Raw genomic sequence first — 16929 nt, 5'->3', positions numbered from 1 at the left:
GCTCTCTACTAGTCTCGGGCACTAGTCTGAAAACAAAATCTTTCTCTATTCTATTGGGTGTATTAATTTACAAGGGGCATTAAAAGGTCAAAGAGTAGAATCTTATGTAAAGGGCAAAAGAGAAGCACAAGGGTGATACCAGTACATTTTCCTAGTGCTGGGCACTGAGAATATTGCTATGTGCAATATATAATGTTCTGTCTTGCTATAAACCAACAACCCAAATCTCCAGGATTTGCTTGGTAAGCTTATGAGATTTTTCCTATTCTTTGTTTTCTTTAAAAACCAATTACATTTTATTGAATGTTAGAGTCCTGCAGGCACCACTTGGGAGACTCCTGTTTGCCTCACATGTTCTGTGCCCCCAGGTAATTATCATTTATTTAACCAGTAAACTGTGGTTAAACAAAGTATAGCCTAGTCTAATGTGTGAACCCAGTCTGAAAAACTGCACTCACTGCTATCCAATAATGGACTTTTTTTGTTGAATCACAAACTTGGTGGGGTTTTTTTTCCTAGGACATCTTAATTCTACTTTGCAAATTCCATTTTGAATGATTATATGGCTGGTGGGGTGGAAACAGTTAGGGTTAAGGTTGAGGGATTTACGAGCACTCTATTTCCGCCTGATAGTTTACAGTTCAGTCCTATGCACAGTTAGTAAGTGTAGGTCCCAATGAAATCAGTGGGACTTAGTTCTAACAGATTGCAGCTTTAATCAAGAATTATAACCAGGGTTCCAAAAATGTTTTTCAAAATATAAAAGAATGATATAATTGTAATTATATAAAAGTCTTGCCCTTTGTTTTAGATGTTGGATCCATCATCCCTTTCCACTAAATTGTTTCATTTAGTGTGCAGAATGGAGGAAGGTCAGCTGGTGACCTATTTTCCATCTCTTTTCTGCTGCTGCTATGTGCATAAAGATGGCCCAACCAAAGCCATTCCCTTTGGGTCTGTCCGTATTAATGACTCACTGTGTTATAACGTTCTGTGTCCTTTTGATATAGCTATATAGATAATGCAATTTTTTGCCTGTTGTTAATATCTTTCTCTTTTTCTCTGCTTTTGCCCGCCTTCTGCCAATTATCCGTTAATTAATAAATAAGCATCAAGCTATGTTTTCACTAGCTGAACTGAGTGGCATATGTGTTGCTCTTATCTGGATGTAGAGAATGACCAGGAGTGTTGGGTGCAAACTAAACTGCAAATTACACCCCATAATTTTCCAGCATTAACTAGTTGATTATATACAGTAGATCAGCTCTGGTTTGAACGTTTGTACATTCAGCTTAAACATAGCTATTTGTAAGTGTAAAAATGTTACTGTAAATTCTAATGTTATAAACCTCATTAGCTTGGAGATTGCTGCAGAACATTAGAAAACCAGAAGGAACTCAGAAATCGCAGTTGACACTTAAGATTCATAGCATCTAACCCAGTGTTTTTTCAAACTTGGGTTCTGGGTTCTGGCTGGGGAGTTCTGGGAGTTGAAGTCCACACATCTTAAAGTTGCCAAGCGTGAAAAATGCTGATCTAGCCAACACCCTGTAAGTTGCAGTGAAAAGCTAGTCCAATTGATATGATGAATGAAAGTGTTCAGGACTAATATTCCAATCAATCTAACTAGAACTGTCTATTTACCAATCTAATTTAATTGTGTAGACCCTCAACTAGGAAATAAGGAGTGCTTAAGGGCTAGGAAAAGAAGAAGAAAAGTCTGCGCTTGAAATGTTATTACTCAGAGCTAAGCAAATTAATTAGAAAGATGAATAAGCCACATCAGGATGAGGCAGAATGTTCATTTTGGACAGCCGTTATATGAATGCTCAGACTAAACACCACCTGTCTCTTCTATGAAGTTAAATAATGTACAAAGCTCCACCTTCTTTGAGGCTCCATCTTCTGTCCAGTATACTCCACATATTTTTTAAAAAGTAAGGAGAGGCTGTACCAATGTTGCCACCAATAGGCTATAAACTAACACAACACGCTAAGCCGGCTTACTGAGTTAACCCATGTCTGTGTTTGTATCATTCAGTGCACTATAAACTACCTGTCTGGCAAGCATAGCCTTAAAATCAAATATTGTCCAGCTTTTTGAGTGTGTTGGTTTTTGTCTTCTTGTTTTAAATTTTGGACTGTTTTCACAACAGTAGTCATTCAAACTTTTGTGCATTGTGATCTTGAAAATTGTCTGCTTCTTTCTTCCTCTTGTCCATCGACAGGCTCAACAGCCTAGATTTACATTATTTAATTTATTTCTTGATCCCAGCAATCAGCTTTAATCCAGCCCCTTCAAATCTATGATCATTGGAGTCTGGAGATCACATGACTCATCACAAGTTTTTATGGTGAAATTTGGAGAGCGTGTTGTTATCGATTCTATATTAACACTTAGCATATGTTCTTGAAAACAAAGATTTGTTGGGAAAATGTTGTTTGGAATTTGTTGGAAAAATCAGTGTTTCTGACGCTGGAAAAAGTAATTTAATATACCTGTAGACCTCAGTATTAGAGTTACCAAATATCTGAACAGGCAAAGGAGGGCAAGGACAATTGGAGAGTTTTTGCTTGTTTTTCACTGTAATTTTTGTCCCGGATACCAAGAAATTTAAACAGTTAGTGTCCTTTACCCCTCATTTGTCCTCCTTCCAATTGTCCTTGACCTTCTTTGCCTGTTCAGATATCTTGTAACTTGTAACATGCTATGTATTCAGAGTGAACAGGAATCAGACTTAGCATGTTGCATGAATACATCTCGCAGAATCATAGAATTGTAGAGTTGAAAGGAACCACAAGGATCGTCTAGTCCCAACCTCCAAACTGTGCAGGGAAGCTGATTGAACCATCCATGAATGGTGGTTGTCCCACCTCTTCTTAAAAACCTCCAGAAATGGAGAACCCACAGCATCTATAGGTAGAGTTTTCCACCATTGTACCAATCTTACGGTCAGGAAACTTTTCCTTATGTTTAAACAAAATCGAGGCAGCTGAAACTTATACATGACATTATTCCTGGTTCTACTTTCTGTGGCCATTAAATATAGTTGTTGGCCTCATGTCTCCCCTAAATTTTCTTTTCTTCAGATCGAACATCCCAGATTCTTCCACCCTGTCCTTACAGGGCATATCCTCAAGTCCCTGCATTATTTTCCTTGCCCTCCTCTCTAATCTGCTAGATCTTTCCTGAGCTAGTTGATGTTTGTGTGAACACTAATTTAGAGTCCCTTCTAATCTGCCCCACAGTGCTGACCAGGGGGGAGCAGGGGGCATGGCTTTGGGACCACAGCAGGTATGCGTATATATGTATGGGGGGGGGAGAGGGTCACATGCATGAAAAAGAAAGATTTTGGTGGTGGAGAGAAGCTGATCAGATCATCAAAGGAGAAAACTTCTAATGGGCTTTCTAAAGGGCTTGTTTTAGGGGTGGGGGAGTACGGATAGAAGCAGAAGATTTGCTTGGAAAGATGAAATCCATGCTTTGGGAAGCATCTCATCTGAATGCTTTCCAGACTTCTAAGAGATAGCAGTATATCTTTCATGAGTTTGATTATTCTGAAACATAAATTAAAGTCTAATAGTGATGCAGCTGTCATCTGATTCAAGGCAATCGATTAGATTGCCAATTGGTGTTGAACTGGAGAGTGCCTTTTCTGACTGCCTTTTCTACAACTTTAGCAAATTAAAACTATTGGCACAGCTGTCAAAACCAAAAATCTAATTAAAACAAAGCTTAGATTGAATTTAACTTTTTTTTTTCTTACCAGCAGCTGACTTTTATTAGCGTTCTTTGTATGTATGGCTTGCTTTGGTTAAATGAATTGGAATGCTGCTTTGAGGCACTCTGACTACTTCATGGAACTCTACATAGTTTTGTTTTTAATCATAAGCCCCGAATCTTTATCTAGTCTCCTGGAGTAGGCTGGGATAATTGGCTACTATTTCGCTCAAAGAATGCCAAGGCATGCAAATAAAATGTAATCAGCTCCCCAATACTCTTTGTTTCTACCCTGAAAAATCTGTCAGTTTAAGCTGTAGCTTGCATACATAGTGCTGGAAGAGCTCCAGGCCATTTCATAAAGATGAGTTCACTCAAAATGTTGGCTAGGTAATTATGTTCCTGTTCTAATTATTTTTTCAGAGATCAGTTTACATGGGTGGGAGTGATGAGTAGATGACGTTTACAATGGAAGTTAGTTCCTTTTCACAGTGATAATCATTACCTAGTTTCCTCGTTTTTTTCTCTTATCATTTAAGAAAAGTGGACCCTATTACTGTGGGGTGGTGCAATCCATAAGCAACTTGTTAGTTTTCCCCCATCTCAGATCTCTCCCTTGACTTGGTATTTTCCTTTTGGTTCTCATGTTTCCTTTTCTATAAGTTTCTTACCAAGGCAAGTCTGTCCATCTGGTCCCAAAATTGTCCCTAGAGAACAAATGCATTCTCCAGTGTCCAAACAGGAACCCCGACAATCAACCACATCACAGATGTCATAGAAATCTGCAGAATAACAAAGGAAGGTCATTAGAAAAGCAGATTAACTGATTGGGCATACTTAGATAAATTAGTTGGGCTTAAGCTAAGGGCTAAAGGAGAAGCAGAATGTGTATATATAAATCAGATCATCGCCAACTTTTTATCAAGCAGAAAGAGTGAGGAATGGTTGTGAACACTTCCCCTGCCCTTTCCCAAAATTGCTTATCCTGATACCATTTTCTTCCAGCGGGTTCAAGGACTGAAGGCAACTTTAATCAGGAGGAAAAGAGCTAGAGCAAGAGACCTGTTTGAGGAAAATGCATTTGAAATGTTGAGAAAATGACCAAGTTGGCCAGGGCTAGTCTATTCATAAAATGACTGCCACAAGGGATAAAAGCAGTCACAAAGCCCCAGTTTTTCTGCATCCTTGTAGACCAATGTTTTTCAAACTTGGCAACTTTAAGCTGTGTGGACTTCAACTCTGGCTGGGGAATTCTGGGAGTTGAAGTCCATACAGCTTAAAATTGTCAAGTTGAAAAACACTGTTCCAAGACCTTCTCTCTGCCTATCTTCATCTTTTCTTCTGAGCAGGAGGGCACTTTTTTTCAAATAAAACACTTAGCTGCAGTTACCCACCATTTTTATTTTTAAAGAATGCTTCCAAAGCAAATTCAGGGACCAAAAGCATTCAGGAAAATAAAAACTAAGGCAGAAGTTGGTGCTTTGGTTCAGAACATGCCAACTTCAACCATGTTTTAAATTAAACAAATGTTTTTAATGCAAAAAGTTGGGTGGGAAAGAAAATCAACTGGGTGCTAAGGCAGTTGGCTGTGGGTACACTGGTGCCCCAGTCATCACAGTGGAGACCTCAGAACTAGAGAAAATAGGATTTTGAAAGAGATGACCTTCTTTAACCCCTTCCCACTTTCATACTACAATTTAAATTTCATTTAAAACCCATTTTATAGGCATTTGACTATTTCTATCATAATGTGTGTGGCTGTAATGTATTCAGTATCCCTAAAATTGCAGTCTTCTACTTATCATAGTGACAAATGTTATGTAGTAGAACAACACAGCAATAATTCTGTATTGCTATACAATTCAAGCTTGTTCTGAGTTATATTGCAAATAATAGTTTTAAAATTCAGCCTATTTTAACTGCCAGTTGGGACGATTCCTTAAATTCAGAATAATGTATGTGATGAAAGATTAAATATATATATAGCAAATAGCATAAAAGAACAAGACGACAAATAATAAAACTAACAGTAGACAAAACTTGAAAGTGGTCGCTCAAAAGCTTAAAAAAGTAGATTGTCTTTCTAAATGCAACCAGGGAAGGAACTTTTCTGATCTCACATACTAATTCATCAAAAAGGACTTCAGTGCATTATCTTATGAATATCTAGAAGAACTGGTTCTAATTTGAAAAGCTGCCCATCAAAATACTCTTCCTTGTAGGAAGGTTGTTGGAAATATTTTTGGATTAGAGGCATATTTGGAATGTTGAGATTTTGTTGTAGATGCACTCACAAAATGGCTACTATGAGAGCATTGCAAATTCATAAAAGGTTTATTGTGAGTAAGCACAGTCAGTCATAAAATACATTTACCAGAAGTGACGCTAGCCATCAGAATGCTTTCTACCAGGCCAGTGGGACTTTTGTGGGACTAAATACATTTCTGAAAACACGTATGAATTTTGTACTTTGATTTGCAGCACACCAGTTTCTATTTACATAGAGGTTCTATTTACATAGAGATTTATAGCTTGTCTTGAATGCAGGAGCTCAAGGAGATATACACAGCACTCCATTATTCCTCACAGCTACAGTATCCTGTTACAGTATCCTGTTAAGTTAGGTTAAGCTGAAAAAGTGACTGATCCAAAGTCACCTTATGAGCTTCCATGGTCTTGAACCTAAGTTTCTCTGGTCTCTGTCTCTCTCATTCTCTCTCTCTCTCTTTAATGAAAATAAACTTTACAAAAAAGCTGATGTGGCAGAGAGGAGACCAAGGGAGATGTGTTAGGGCATATTGGGACATGTGGGCCCCATGTTGTCTCCTGTTACTGTAGAACTGTCAAGGTGTAAATGCTATAATACGGAAAGACTGGACATCCCTGCAGAAGTTTGATGTTATTGATTTGTAACTATTTTAGTATCATCAAGTCTACTTATATGTGCAAACTCAGTTTGATAAGTCTTTGAACAAGAAGGGAGGAAATCAATACTTTATCTTGCAAGAGAAAAAGAAGGAAAGTATTTTTCAAGGTCAGGTAGATACTCGTCTGGAGATATCATAAAGTTAGTATATTTTCTTCCATGATTTGCTGAAATCCAACATAGTTCCTTCTACTAATTAAACGTATATTTGCTTAATTTTTAAATGTATTTGTCACTGTCTTAGAGTAATTTAACTAGGTAACAATAATCTCCCATCGTGGCCTTATGTGTTGCAATGTCAGGTATATTACTGCATCAGCACTGGCCCATGTGCATTGTTTTAGAAAGACAAGAACTTGAATGAAGGGCTGAAATTAATTCATATGGAATGCTAAATTGATCATCAATGCAACAAAAGTTATACAGGGTTTTTCTTAGGCTTTGAGAAGTTGACTTTCCATCATTGGCAGATGACCTGAACCAGTTCTATTAGAGAAATGTGTGAAAAACAGTCATAAATTAGTTCTTCAAAACATGGGTGGCGTCAAAATGGCTACTTCTATTTTTTTTATTTGTATTTATTAAATTTGAACCCAAAATTTCTCCAAGAAGTTTACATTATTTTCCAATCCTTATGAATCTTTGAAGATCATACTTCAGAGATGCCAGTTGGCTCAAATCACAAAATGAAAGTTATGTTTGAGCAGATCCTGGATCAAACAAGATAGCATACTGTAGATTAGTGATGGATATCTCATTGGAGATATTGGATAGAACAAATGTAAAGAAATAAAAACTCAAAGCATTATTGGGGTATGGAGAATCTGTTGTGAATTTTTTGGATCAAGGTCATAAGAATTTACTTGATGAACCGAATGCCCCTTGTAGTCTAGCATTTTCCTCACAGTGATAAAGTCCCTCCGTTAAGGTATCCACAAATGTAGTCACGCATAAATACATGCACAAAGATGTGTTTGCAGATAGCTATCTCATCAGTGCTGCAGCTTAGACAATTTGCAAATAACAACCACAACTTTTAAAACAACATGCAAAACCACTAAAATAAAACAGCGTGCCGACAAATTTGACAGTCCAAACGTTTCCCCCAAAGAAAGAGCATGGCTGTCCTCACAAAAATCACAATGGAATAGACTAGATTGCTCAAAAATAATTCAAAGGAAAGGATGCTACAGCAGAAAAGATCAGATATTTGAATCTGCTCACTCCCAGCTCAGCAAGGAAACCTTGAACTGAGCCTCTTCAGCTGACAAGAATGCACAGAGCAGATTTTCCAGATGAGATACATTACTGAAATGATTTCTCAGTTATAAGCTGAAAGGGTCAATGAGTAATGCAACAGAATGCTATTAACTACATTGCCCAAGAATGCAACTAAAATGGAAATTGAGAGCCTGGTTTCTAAAGGAAATCAGGGTAAGCTTTTTTTTTTTTTTTTTAATTTAGTTTGGGGCAGTTATACATGAAAAGCAACCATTGTAATCTGAGCCAATGACTGAAGGCATTTTTCATATCAACCTCAATGTATTTTTGAGTGCTATTTATGTCTGTGTGCATGTGTGAGAAAGTGGGGGGGAAAAGCAGAGGAGGGCCATTTTAATGCTATATACACTGTCACTGTAGATTTAAAACTTCCATACTGTAACAGATAAGGGATATGCAAAAGTGTATGTATGTACTGTTTGTGAAATGCAGCAAGTAGCTTTCTGAGCACTTGCTTCTATTGTCAAAACACAAGTATTCATAATTTTCTGACCTGAAACACATAATCATGGTAGGTTTTCTTTTTATAGCAACTCTACCATGTGGTTGAATATTCTACCAGGCTGGAGAAGTGAAGGAGCTGCTGAATGGATCTGTGACTGGAATCCAAAGGGTTGGGCAACAAAACCCCAAAGAAAATTCAGGGTAGTGGGGAAACTGTACAGCCAGCAATCAGAGGGACAATAAAATCAAGCAGCCTTTCAGCAGAAGCTAGATGCTAACTGATCACCCTTACAGTTGATTCTGATGAATCACCCCAGTCTGGAATGCAGACTCTAGCATTCTGTCATGAATAGTGTTCAAGGATGCTAAACTTTGCAATGCCAGACAAGGCACTGTGCTTTGTGAACTTCTGCTGGGACATAGCACTGCTATTGGTCTTGGTGGATCTGGTGGATCTGGAGCTGAAAAATGAGACAGTCACAGCGAAGGAATGCGTCTGAAGCTACAGCCTTCTTCAGTGAGTTATCTTCTAGAGTCATTGCTTTAGGAGGATTATCATCTTTGACTCCCTTGCAACATGTTCCCAACAACATATTTACTATGAACAGGAATAAACTTCATTTTTGAGTTGATCTTGCCAAGAAATTGGTGGGAATCTTCTTTTGCAGAGGTGTATTATTCCAATTTCAGGGAGTCAGGGGTTTGAAGATTGTACAGCTGAAAAATATACTTCTCATAATAAATAAGCAAATTACAGAAGAGTGAGAAGAATCACATCGAGAGAAGAACTAGACTAGATATATTCATGCAAAGAAGTTTGCTCATTTGTTTGAGGGAAACAAAATTATATGAGGAATCATTCATGCATGTGAGTATGTACTTGTACTCTCAAACGAACTAGTCTTGGATAAGTTGTATCATGTGATTCACTAATCATGTCTTTTATTTTCAGAAATATTACAGGCTCCAAGAGAAGAGAGCAAACCCCATTCCATTCTAGCACTGAAGATGTTACCTAGCTGGGCAACAAAATGTTTGCAAGAAAACAACCAAGCTCAGAGAACCCCAAGGACTCCATATTACAGGCTCCCAAAGTGGAATTCCTCTTGTTATACTTTGCCCAAAGAAGAGTTGTGAAAGAAGGAACAATTAAGTTTAGGTCACTTACGTCCACAATAGGCATGGTAGCAGACACTGGGCTTGGCTAAGTGGTAGACATAATAACCTCCCGGGCATGCCTTAATTTCGACAGTCATATTCCAGAGGCAGCAGTTTCCATTGAAAGTTGCACAGGCCTGCCTTTGGACAATGCCCTCTGATTCTTGAGGATGGCTGCCGTTCAGCCAGATTGGGGCATGGGTGCCACAGTGGTTCTCTGGAATGCAGAAGGTAGGCATGGCATCTCCAGCCATCCCTGTGAAGCGGTACCATTCCCCGTCCACGTGACTGTCACACTCGGGCTGGTCAGTAGAATCATTGAACTGGTATTCTGTGTTCCTCCAAGGTTCATTCAGACTGATGTAGGCAGAACAAGGATCGAGAGCTGGAATATAAGAAGAGGAGATCTACTCATTATCAATAGTAGATTATTCATACTGGAACCTTGTAGGAATAATTAGGAAGAGATAAATAAATGTTTGATTGCAGGAATAGAACCAGCCAATTGCTAAATTTTGGGGAGCATTTTACTTTCTACATAACTACACAAGGTTAAGTATTTATCCATAGTCAGACTTCTTGGTAAAGTTGGGGGCATCTCATAGTAACAGGCTGTATTTCCTTTATAAAATGTTTACTAACATAGCATCATAAATTTGGAAGAGGCCATTGAAGCCAATCTTCTGCCCAGTATAGGAATCTGCCTTTGCTTGAATATATCCAGTGATGGAAAGCCCACCACTTCTCTAGGTAATTGGTTTTGATATTGAACTGGTCTTCCTATTAAAAAGTAGTTTCAGCTGGATCTGCTTTTCCATAATATTATTTAGATTGAACTCTGTGTGTTACAGATTTAAGTCATCGTCTTTTTCTATTATTCATTTATGTCTTCCAAAGGCTAAATAAACCTAGTTCCCTCAATCTTTCACTTTAGAATTTCCTAGATAGTCCATGACCCATTGGGTCATTGTTTCAGGGATATTTCCTTACCTAAACAGAGAAACAGAACGACCAAGGGCAAAAAAGCAGTGTGAGCATCTTACGACTTGCTGCCAGCTTCCCCATTCATTTTGCTTGTGGGAAGTTGGCAGGGAGCGTCAGAAATCCATCCTTCCTTCCTTCCTTCCCTCCCTCCCTCCCTCCCTCCCTCCCTCCCTCCTTCCTTTCCACATATAATATAGGCTTGCACCATTTGCCTTCCCCTCGTGACCCTCAGTAGACCCCCAGTGAAGCCTCCTCCTTTGCTGACCTGTGGAACTGCCTGCCACTTTGCTGGGGAAACATGGAACAAAGGGAGCCACAGGCCATGAGGAAAATTGCACCCTCACTGCTCATTCTGGCATGTCCCCAAGGATCTCCTCCCTCGAGGGAGGAAGAGGGCTCACCCTCGACCATCAGCACCCCCCAGCCAGCCCTACCTTGCCAGCAGGTATCCAAGTCACTTCCTCGTCCTTCCCTCAATGCCCACCACCGTTAAGAGATTTCAAATTTCTGCCTTGTTTCCAAAGCAGCCAATCACCACTTGCCCATCAGGCCTTGCTTCCAGCCAATTGGGCACAGGAGACAGAGGGAGGCAAGAAAGAGGTCAGGGATACCCATGACAATCACATGACCTGGGCTGACAGTGCAGCAGCATAGCAGTGCTGAAGTGGCCACAAATTCCCCAAATTTCAATCTCATGGGTCCCAGATTTTGGACACATTCTGTAAGTTAGCCCATTTGAGGTACCTTGGTTGCCCTATGACCTATCGTTTCGCCCAGTTGAAGGTTACAGACACAAGAGTTTTAGTAGTATATAGATCTTCTGGTCTGATAATGATTTGTTGCCTTATGGGGAATCTGGCTGTATTACTACATTCAAAATCCATAAGATTTAATTTTAAATTATGGAGCCTACAGGGCTGATTTTTCCTTTACTTAAGACTAGATAATCCTTGAGGACCTTTCCAACTCCACAATTCATGATTCTATGATGGTTTCTTGTAGTTTAATTGAAACTTAGTAGGAGGTCCACAAGAAATTATCTTGACATGGAATCTTGCCTATATACTATAAATTCACCATCCTCAGCAATCTCTCATGCACACTTACCTGGCTGAAGGCTCTGCTAAACCAATTTGGTTCCTTTCTAGAAAATATGCCCAATACTAACTTGATGAAACAATTATTGCAGATTTCAGCTGCTGTAATGGGAGAAAAATGAAATGCCCATATATGGAAGACTTAATAAAAACAGTGTTTCTTCCTCTTTCTGTGCACCTACAGCACCTAACATTCAAATAGTACCTGAAAACCCAAATCCAACTAGGTTCTGAGATTCTAAAATGCTGCTAACCCGTACGACTGGGAGCAATGTTTCTACTCAGCTTAGCTTTGGTGAGCTTATTCAGAAACCTCTGAGATATGAAGATACTGATTTTAAAAATCCACAGTTCTAATTTAATCATCATTAATCATCATTCTAATTTAATAATAATTTCTTTTAAAAAGAGAAAATGGGAAATACATTGGATATCTTTAGTCCAGACTTTCCCAACCTGTTGCAGTATAACTGAAAGTCCCACCAGCATGGCCAATGGCTTTGCAGGCTGGAAAATTGTGGGAATTATATAGTTAGATGGCTCCAGTTTGGGGAAAACTTATTTAACCAATAGGTGAGAGCGAGAGCGTCTCTGAGTAGAAGGAAGACTTCCCTACTCCTGATAAAGAGAGGCAATGCAAGGCTTTGTGGTTAGGATGTCTTTTTAGTTTGCTACGGTAGTAATCAAGGAAAGCTCTCACAGGTCCCTACCTGAGTTGCTTTTAATAGCAAAGCAAGGAGTAGTCTGAATGATGCACAAAGCAAGCTGGATGATTTTTCTTTTGCCACCAAAGGAAAGTTACATTATATGTTGCAATCAATCTTCTATGAGTAAGCAGAAGTAGATTTTTCTCTGATCTGTAGGCCTGGAGGGAATGTGTGTGTGCGTGTGTGTCTTCAAGTCAGTGTTGATCTGGTGACTGCCTGGACAAGTCCCGTTGTTTTCTTGGCAAGATTTCAGAAGTGGTTTGCCATTGCCTGCTTCCTAGGGCTGAGAGAGAGTGACTGGCCCAAGGTCACCCAGCTGGCTTGTGCCTAAGGCAGGACTAGAACTCACGGTCTCCCAGTTTCTAGCCTGGTGCCTTAATCACCACACCAAACAGGCTCTCATATGTAGGATATATGGAGGGGGAATTCCTTGGGGCTGCAAAGCCTATGTGATTTACACCTGAGAGCTAAAGATTCCCAGATCGTGGAGGTAAACAACCTGGAGGCAACATTTCTAAGGAAAGGGTCAGTGTTCTGTGTCATTTGAAGATAATGAGCCATCCTCAAACACTGATCCTTGCCTTGCCTTCCTTTCCAGCTCTCCCTGTCTGCCTTCTTGCAACGCAACTCTCCTAGGAGTTGCTGTCTTTGAACAGTTCTTAGATCTTGATTATCCAACAACCTGTCACCTGCAATGCAAGGCTCTGGATGAGCAAAGGACGTCTCTGTCAACCTCTTCCCAGCAAACAGAATTTCATAAAACTCTCAAGATTTAAAGTGAAAGCTGCAAAAGAGAATATAATAAACATGTTCATTACACTTTTCATCAGGGATGCACTTAATCTTCTCACTGCAGCTTCTGCAGCTAAAATTTGCCATTTATTTTTGCATATATTTAACACCTGATTAAGCACCAGATAACTCCAGCTGGCTGTGAATTAGAGAAGGATTTATATTAATGTTCTTCTGACTAAGGTAAATGAATGGTTTTCCTTCTTCTTTTGCTAAAGAAGCCATTTGCTTTGATTTGGCACATCAAAATAAAGCAAAAAATATTTTCTTCCCTTTTGAAATTTGATTCCCCACTGGGCTGCCTTGGCCTCTGCCTTCATTTGCTTATGATTATAGATTGTAGAGTGGATACAATTCATCATATTCCTTGTTTCTAGTGTTCAGACCATACACATCGCTTCTTAGAGTCAAAATAAAACCTCCCCAAGTTTTGCAGTTGCACAAATAATCTATAGAAGAAAAGAAACGGAATGTACCATCAAAGGAAAGGAATGAAAAATTGGAGAGGAAGACTGGAGTGGCAAAACATGAAAAGGATGATTGCTTGACACACACTGAACCCTGATACATGTTATTGGAAGGTCAACATTTACATCTCGTCACTGAATATACTGCATTATGTAAGTAATTTCTGATTTATCTGGCTTTTTAAAAAGATTGAAATGGAGGGTCAATGGTTCCCAGGGCCAGGAAGTATTGAGCCCAATACATGTACACATGATATGGGAGCACTATGGCACTTTGCTTGTGTGTCATGGTTTTAACTCTATGGGCTTTTGTTTTTCTTTTCTGTTACAATTATATGAGATGGGTGGCTACATAAATCTTACAAATAAATAAATGTGTATATTTGTCAATGGCTATGTTCACAGGACTCTTAACCATGATTTACTCAATCTAAACCAATTTTCTGGGTTTGCAACCAACCATATGAGCTAAGTTCAGGTAACCTACTAGCGGAAGAGTAAGTCAGATTTTCTGGGCCCCAAGGCAAATCTCAGATGGAGTCTCTGTGTTAATTTTAAGCATCATCTTATGAGCTAATGGCTAATTTCAAGGGAGCAGATGCATTGGTACCCAGGATTTGCACGCAAAATGTTCTTGAGGAAGAACTGCAGCAATGGTAATTCAGGGCACTCTCTTGGGGTTGGATCAGTGCCACCAAGTTGTATTAGTACTAGGTTATCAGATATAGGTTGCAGGTATCCAGATGACCATGAGGTGGCAGCAAAGGGAGCGGGGTTATATCTCTTTGCTGCCATCTAGTGGTCAGTCTAGTCAGTATGCACTGAGTCTGGCCACTGTGCTCACTCACAGCCCCTCCTGCCTGTCACTCTGTCTAACCCATTCTGCCCCTCTAGGCAACTTGGCTTCTCTATGGATATATACCAGCCCTGCAGCAGATCACAAACAGTCCTGTTTGGTTTAAAGGCTATACATACACGGCTAAGGCTACAAGAATTCAAGTAGCCATTTGTTGAAGATAGACATCCAGATTCTGCAGCCCAGATTGATAGCTTCATACCAGGCTAAAATGTGATTGGCTGGTCTGTAGTTTGTTACAGCCATTAGCCCTTTTTTACCATTACATGTTTTAAAAATGAAATTTCCTTCTCTGTGTAATGGTTGCATAGAACTTAGAATAACGAATGATTTCACCCAGTTGTGGTTTTTTTTTTCTTTTTCAAAAATCTCTGAATGGACTGATCTTTGGATTTTCCTTGAACATGGATTGTTGCTGCTGGAATTTATCAATAGTAATCTCCCTTTTAATTATCTTAATTTTAATTATTATATTTTGGACATATTATGTGAAGAACTAGCTCCCTTGAGAAGTCTATAATGCAGGGAAAGGTGGAAGGAAAGAGAAGAAGACGACGACCAGCAACAAGGTCGATGGACTCAGTTACAGTGCACCGTTGAAAGACCTGAAGGGCCAGGCTGGGAACCAATCATCCTGGTGGAGATCCACCAATATGGTCACTAAGAGTCAATGCTGACCTGATGGCACATAGCCAATCAATCAATTTCCCTTTTGAATTCATGCCCCTGATTTCAAAATTACAGTAAGCGTGTGGATGTTCCCATGTTTTATCATACCTTTGTGGACATCTTCATTGAATTCTAATTTAGAACTGCCCATCAAATAAATATGGAAACACATCAGTGCTCAATATTTGCTTGCCCTCCCAAATATAATCACAAATCTGTCATGAACCTTATGCTGGGGGGGGGGGGGGAGTCTTTTGAACCATTGCACATAACCTACCTAATCCAAAGGGGTAAAAATAAAATTGGTAAATTCCTACGGACACCGTATTAGCCTCTGAACAAAAGGTATCACACAAATACAACAGAGTATTCAAAAATACATTAGCATATATAAAACCCTTCTCAACTGTTATTCAGTCATGATTTGAATGAGATTTATTTTATAACTCAGAATCATTTTCTAATAATATGCTTTAAATTAGCAGAATCTATTTGCAATAATTCTCTACTTACATTAATTTTGTATTATCTTATATCAAATCAGATAATCTCATTGAATTTTAATATCTGCCTTGTCCCAGAAAGTCAACCTAACAAGATCTTAGCTCAATATAGTTTGTGTGTGTGTGTGTGTGTGTGTGTGTGAGAGAGAGAGAGAGAGAGAGAGAGAGACATGACTTGATATTTGGGGATACTGCTGAATCCTATGTATTTATTTTTTTTGTACATTTTAGCACTAGAGTAGGATAGAGTCCCACTTTTACAGAATTGAATAAAAATAGAACAGACTGGAACTGTTGGGCATTACAACACAAAGATGTAGCCTTGTTGGTCTTAAGAGAAAGTAAAGGAGAAAGTACCCATGCTTGTGAGTGGTGATATTCTAATACACATCAAAGGCATGGATGGAATAGAATTGCATTCATACAATGGTTCCTTCCCACTTCTCATTGCTTTTCTCTGTAGCCATCTGAAATTCTGCTGCTACAGGGAGTCTACAGGATCCTTTAGCAAGGTATGGCATATATATTGCAGGGAACTGTAGATGTGAGGAGAACTGAAAGAAATCTCACTCCCTTATGAGGCAGGTGCTCATACGACAGATGATGGCTTAGGTTGGTCTGACATCTCTGTGATTCCATTAAGTACTTATAAGACCAATGTACTGCACTAAATGCTACAGAAGTCCAAGTTCCCTGCAAAAACAAAACAAGTCAACTCTCCTTCCAAACTGCATGCAGCAAGCAAGCACCTATGCATTTTGTCCACTTCATGTGAATGGCCTGTGAAGACCTCAGAAGAAACACTAGGTCAGGACAAGAACATGGCCTTTTGGGACTTCCCAGTTAATGGCTTTGCAAGTACTCACCCACTGTATTCTCCTGCAAGGGCTGTGTGTTAGCGTAGAGGCAAAAGGACAATACAAGAAGCAGGAGCATCTCTTGCTGGCAAAGGCATCTGCATTGAGAAGTATCAACAGGACCCATTGAAGAAGACAAGGGGAATCTACTTCTTATAATCCCACCAGGTACCTTCAGGCTCTGGTGTTTTGAAGCAAAGTGTACATAAGGAAAGAAAGTCTTGTGGGGACTGGGGGTTTTATCAGAGGAAGAGGCCAAGATGATAATAGCCTCCACTCTAGCCTTGACCTGCCCACAGCAGCAATGCCTTTCAGAGACAAAGGGGGCTGTTTTTCTCTGGAGACATTCATTTTGTTTGCAAAGCCATCCTCCAATTGTTTGCTTGCAATGTGACCTGCAGTGACCCATCTGCTATCTTATCCAGAAGGACAACTAAGGAAGAGACACAGAGACATCCTGTGGAGAT

At 39.4% G+C, this 16929-nt stretch overlaps 1 protein-coding gene across 1 annotated transcript in view; it reads right to left on the bottom strand.

Moving 5' to 3' along the window:
• Nucleotides 1–16726, bottom strand: part of OIT3 (oncoprotein induced transcript 3) — a 30559-nt gene extending 13833 nt beyond the window's left edge. The window contains exons 1-3 of the mRNA XM_025164549.2: nt 16472–16726; nt 9541–9915; nt 4393–4503 (exon numbers count right to left, since the gene is read on the bottom strand). Of these exons, the coding sequence (XP_025020317.1) occupies nt 4393–4503; nt 9541–9915; nt 16472–16589 (604 nt within the window). The 5' untranslated portion in view covers nt 16590–16726. The remainder of the gene's footprint in view (nt 1–4392; nt 4504–9540; nt 9916–16471) is intronic.
• Between the last annotated feature and the right edge of the window lie 203 nt (nt 16727–16929).

Source organism: Python bivittatus, unplaced genomic scaffold, assembly GCF_059951505.1.
Source record: "Python bivittatus isolate LINGU-HERP-01145 unplaced genomic scaffold, Pbiv_v1 ctg000400_np1212, whole genome shotgun sequence".
Classification (NCBI taxonomy): domain Eukaryota; kingdom Metazoa; phylum Chordata; class Lepidosauria; order Squamata; family Pythonidae; genus Python; species Python bivittatus.
This window is presented reverse-complemented; position numbering and strand designations above follow the sequence as displayed.